At 38.1% G+C, this 3,475-nt stretch overlaps 1 protein-coding gene across 1 annotated transcript; it reads right to left on the minus strand.

Annotated features, from left to right (window-relative positions):
- Positions 1–374: 374 nt before the first annotated feature.
- On the minus strand, positions 375–3,177 carry LOC114190210 (APO protein 3, mitochondrial-like). The gene is made up of 5 exons (XM_028079006.1): positions 3,015–3,177; positions 2,826–2,921; positions 1,994–2,395; positions 1,258–1,688; positions 375–1,164 (listed from the first exon to the last, which is right to left on the minus strand). Exons 3-5 carry the CDS (start codon positions 2,365–2,367, stop codon positions 755–757), a joined length of 1,215 nt encoding a protein of 404 aa, XP_027934807.1. The 5' UTR covers positions 2,368–2,395; positions 2,826–2,921; positions 3,015–3,177; the 3' UTR covers positions 375–754.
- Between the last annotated feature and the right edge of the window lie 298 nt (positions 3,178–3,475).

Below are 3,475 nucleotides of genomic sequence, written 5' to 3' on the forward strand. Positions count from 1 at the left end.
GTGCTTATTAAAATTCTTACAATTAATCTATTACATTAATAGAGTTCTTATTGACTTAATTAAAAGTGTTTATAGCCTTCAATCTACTACACACACTTAGGACAAAGCAACATTTACTTCAAGAGTAGGACTATATCACCAACTCATGTCTCAATTCTTACAAAAAGTGTAGTAAAACAGGATTAAGAAATGTTCTATTGTGTGGTTCGCAATGTGCGACACAAACGATGAAAGAACATTGATTCAAACCTCGTTAAACTTTGTAGATTAAGATCACGTACATAAAATTAGAGATAAAAAATTAAGGATATAATTGGGAAATTTTATGTATAAACATTTTTAAAAAGAAATAAAAAAAATGAAATACACTTTTTCACAAATTAAAATTAGTTTATGTATAGGTCAAAAAAATTAAAGAAACTGTGTAAGAAAAATCTCACAAATAATTAATACAAAATAGTTTAAGTTAGTGGAAAAACAAATTTCAAATTGTTATTCCTATTCTCCCTGTATCGTCTCGCTGCGACCGTTTTGGTCCAATTCGTCTTTGACTCAAAAAAATCGAGCCGAACCGGGTTAGTCCATCACACCCATCACCAGAACCGGGCTAGTCCGTCACAAAAACAGGTCAAAAATTACGATCCATCCTCTTACGATGAGCCGGCGGGCTGGGTAAACCTTAATTTTTCATATTTAGACTCCTCTGGCACCCAAATGCTTCCTCCATGCAGAAGAAATCATTGAATCCAATGATTTAAACAACCAACTTTTCCTCATCCATTTCAGGGATTACAACATCTTCCCTCATCATACCTGCATAATTCTTTCCAACTGGTGCACCAGCCTGAGCAAATAGCTCAACCACTGCAGGCAGCATACCGTAGTACCTTTTCAACTCATTTACCAAAGGTTTCTTTGCTTGCTGATCTCGAATGTGATAGACACACACTGGAGGTGCCAGATCATTAATTGTTGCCTTCTGCCATGCATGTTGTCCATCCCTCATCTGGTGTTTGAAAGCTTGACAATTTCGAACTCTATGGCCTTTGGGCCCCACTTGTACCTCTGGACAATATCCACAAGTTTGGACACCATACTTCTCCATAAGTTTTGAAGCTCCTGTGCACATTTTTTCCCAGGCTTTCATGCCTAAAACAGCAATAGCTGCACAGAAGCAGGCACATAGTCAATATAGTTAACAAAGGACATAACGTGAGTAATGTCTGAGAGAAGAAAAAAGTATTTGTTTCCAACAACCTTGGATATCATCAGAATGCATCACCATGGAATTTGTGTCTTTATTGAACTTTTTTTTCTTACACCAAAATCCATGTGCTTCTATATCTTCCCCAAGAGAAATTTCTTTCGGAAATCTTTTCTCAAAATCTATAATCCTACCAGCAACAGAGTAAACAGGGAAGGTCCTTCTCCTGGTAGGGTACTCTGGTATGTCAAAACCTGCCTGGACACACAATTCCACAATAGCTGGAATTCGGTCAACTTCAAGCATTTCATTATGTGAAACAGCCCTCCCCATTCTATCATACAGATGAAATGATTCTACAAGAGGCATAACATGTTCAACACCACCTTTGACCCAACTATGTTCTTTGCTTGATGGGCTTCCTCTGACATCACATGTTCTAATTTTATGTGGCGGGTGACCAACATGAACTTCTCCACATAAGCTGCAAAGCATCTAACATTAAAGCAACAATAATGCACATTTAAACCAAGTGATAAGACATTTTAACACTATTCATGTTATAAATCTTGTTCACATTATGAACTCTTCTAAAACCCATAATGCATTGAAAAATGGTATAATATCACTTAGTTGACAAGTTCAAAATGCAAGTCAATTCCAAAAATACCACAAAAAAAAAAAAAAAAACTCTGATTGGAACTGTATCGTACTTGAATGGAAGTTCTGTAGGCAAAATGCTGAATGCTTAAACAACAATAATGAAAAATACCAGAGTTACAGTATTACCTGCACACATAAATAGCAGTATAGTTGACAAGTCTTGAAACACAGGATAATAGTTCACGTCTGGCAGCAAAAACTTCATGAGCAACAGGAATCAGATTCTTAACCAGCAAGCCATTTTCAGGAGGTTGTAATACAATCTCATGCACCTTTTGTCTCTCCTTTTTCTTCAGTCTAGCTTCTCGCTTAAGCTCGTTAAAACTTGTCACTAGCGGTTTCCGCTCAAACTTGTTGAGCTTTTTCGGCATCTCATTGCACGTCGACAAAGTCGAGTACCAAAGACAAAAATGTCCATGTATACCTCTGAGTGTTGAAAAATGAACTAGTTTAACTCTCTCTAGGAGATTACCAAGAGTTTGAGCATGTCTTGGAAGCATCACTGCTCATTAGAAGAGGATACCCACACTGTTTGCAACATTTTCATGGACAAATTTAGATATATTGTATGCAAACTGAAAATTTGTGGTAATTATTTATGTTATGTTTTTATGAGCATAATCCAATTCGTTGGAAAAAAAATGCATTATGATTTAACGTTTTCATGTTGGTTTTCCAACAAAACAGAAGGTTGTTAAATCCAATCTTTACGGCTGAAGTTACACATGGAACATACTCATGACTGCACTCGAAAAAACACCCACAACACCCACACAAATATGAATTTGAGCAGTTAACTTCATACATATAACCTACTTAGTTCAGTTTCTCATAAAAATTGTAAACTCAATCAACAAGCAATTATTATTCACATGCTTGGATCGAAACCATTTACTCACGCGGCTTTTGTGGCACCAACATTCTCTTATTTCTAGGTCACTATTTATGCAAAACGCACCTAGGTAACAATTGCGTGGCTCACTGGTTCACTCTTGCAAGTTTCTGTCGTTTTGGTGCTGATGTTGCGTTCTCCAATTGCACGAACATTGATGCCCTGTGAGCCCAATCAAATTAAAAATGGTGAGAGAAAAACAAAGGGGAAAGCGTGAGTGACTATGGAAGGCAAGAGGCAGCGTGAAATCCTCACGTGGGAGAAAGAAGCATGTGGCGCCGGCGTCGATCCTGTTAGTGCGTTGCGGCGGCACCGGCGCTGGCGAGGTCGGGGGCGGCATCAACCGGCAACGCGGCGGAAGGAGCGGTGTCCCTGGACCTGTACAGGGGAGAAAAGAAGAAGAAACCTCCTGATGGAGGAGAAAACACGTTGAGAAGATGAAGATAGGGTTTGGGCCAGCCCAACCCAATTTATGGCTCCTTGCACCACCTGGTTTCATCCCACACCTCCCGTCTATTTTTATTTTACTTTATTCACTTCCATAATTGTTAACCCCACATCCCTTATGTATTTGATTTTGTTGCTGGCAATGCGCCATTTTTATAACTACAACATATGTTTTAATATTTCCTGGTTTTAAAGAACCTTTCACATTTGAAACTGATCAGATAATGGTAATTCTGAGACTATAAGCTCAAAATTCACATATTGAAGAT

This window comes from Vigna unguiculata, chromosome 7, assembly GCF_004118075.2.
Source record: "Vigna unguiculata cultivar IT97K-499-35 chromosome 7, ASM411807v1, whole genome shotgun sequence".
Classification (NCBI taxonomy): Eukaryota; Viridiplantae; Streptophyta; class Magnoliopsida; order Fabales; family Fabaceae; genus Vigna; species Vigna unguiculata.

Coding starts and splice junctions, on each gene's coding strand:
- LOC114190210 (XM_028079006.1), bottom strand. CDS start 2,367: ATGCTTCCAAGACATGCTCAAACTCTTGGTAATCTCCTAGAGAGAGTT. Junction 1,689..1,993: donor ACTGCTATTTATGTGTGCAG/GTAATACTGTAA, acceptor GATGCTTTGCAG/CTTATGTGGAGAAGTTCATG. Junction 1,165..1,257: donor GCATTCTGATGATATCCAAG/GTTGTTGGAAAC, acceptor GCTTCTGTGCAG/CTATTGCTGTTTTAGGCATG.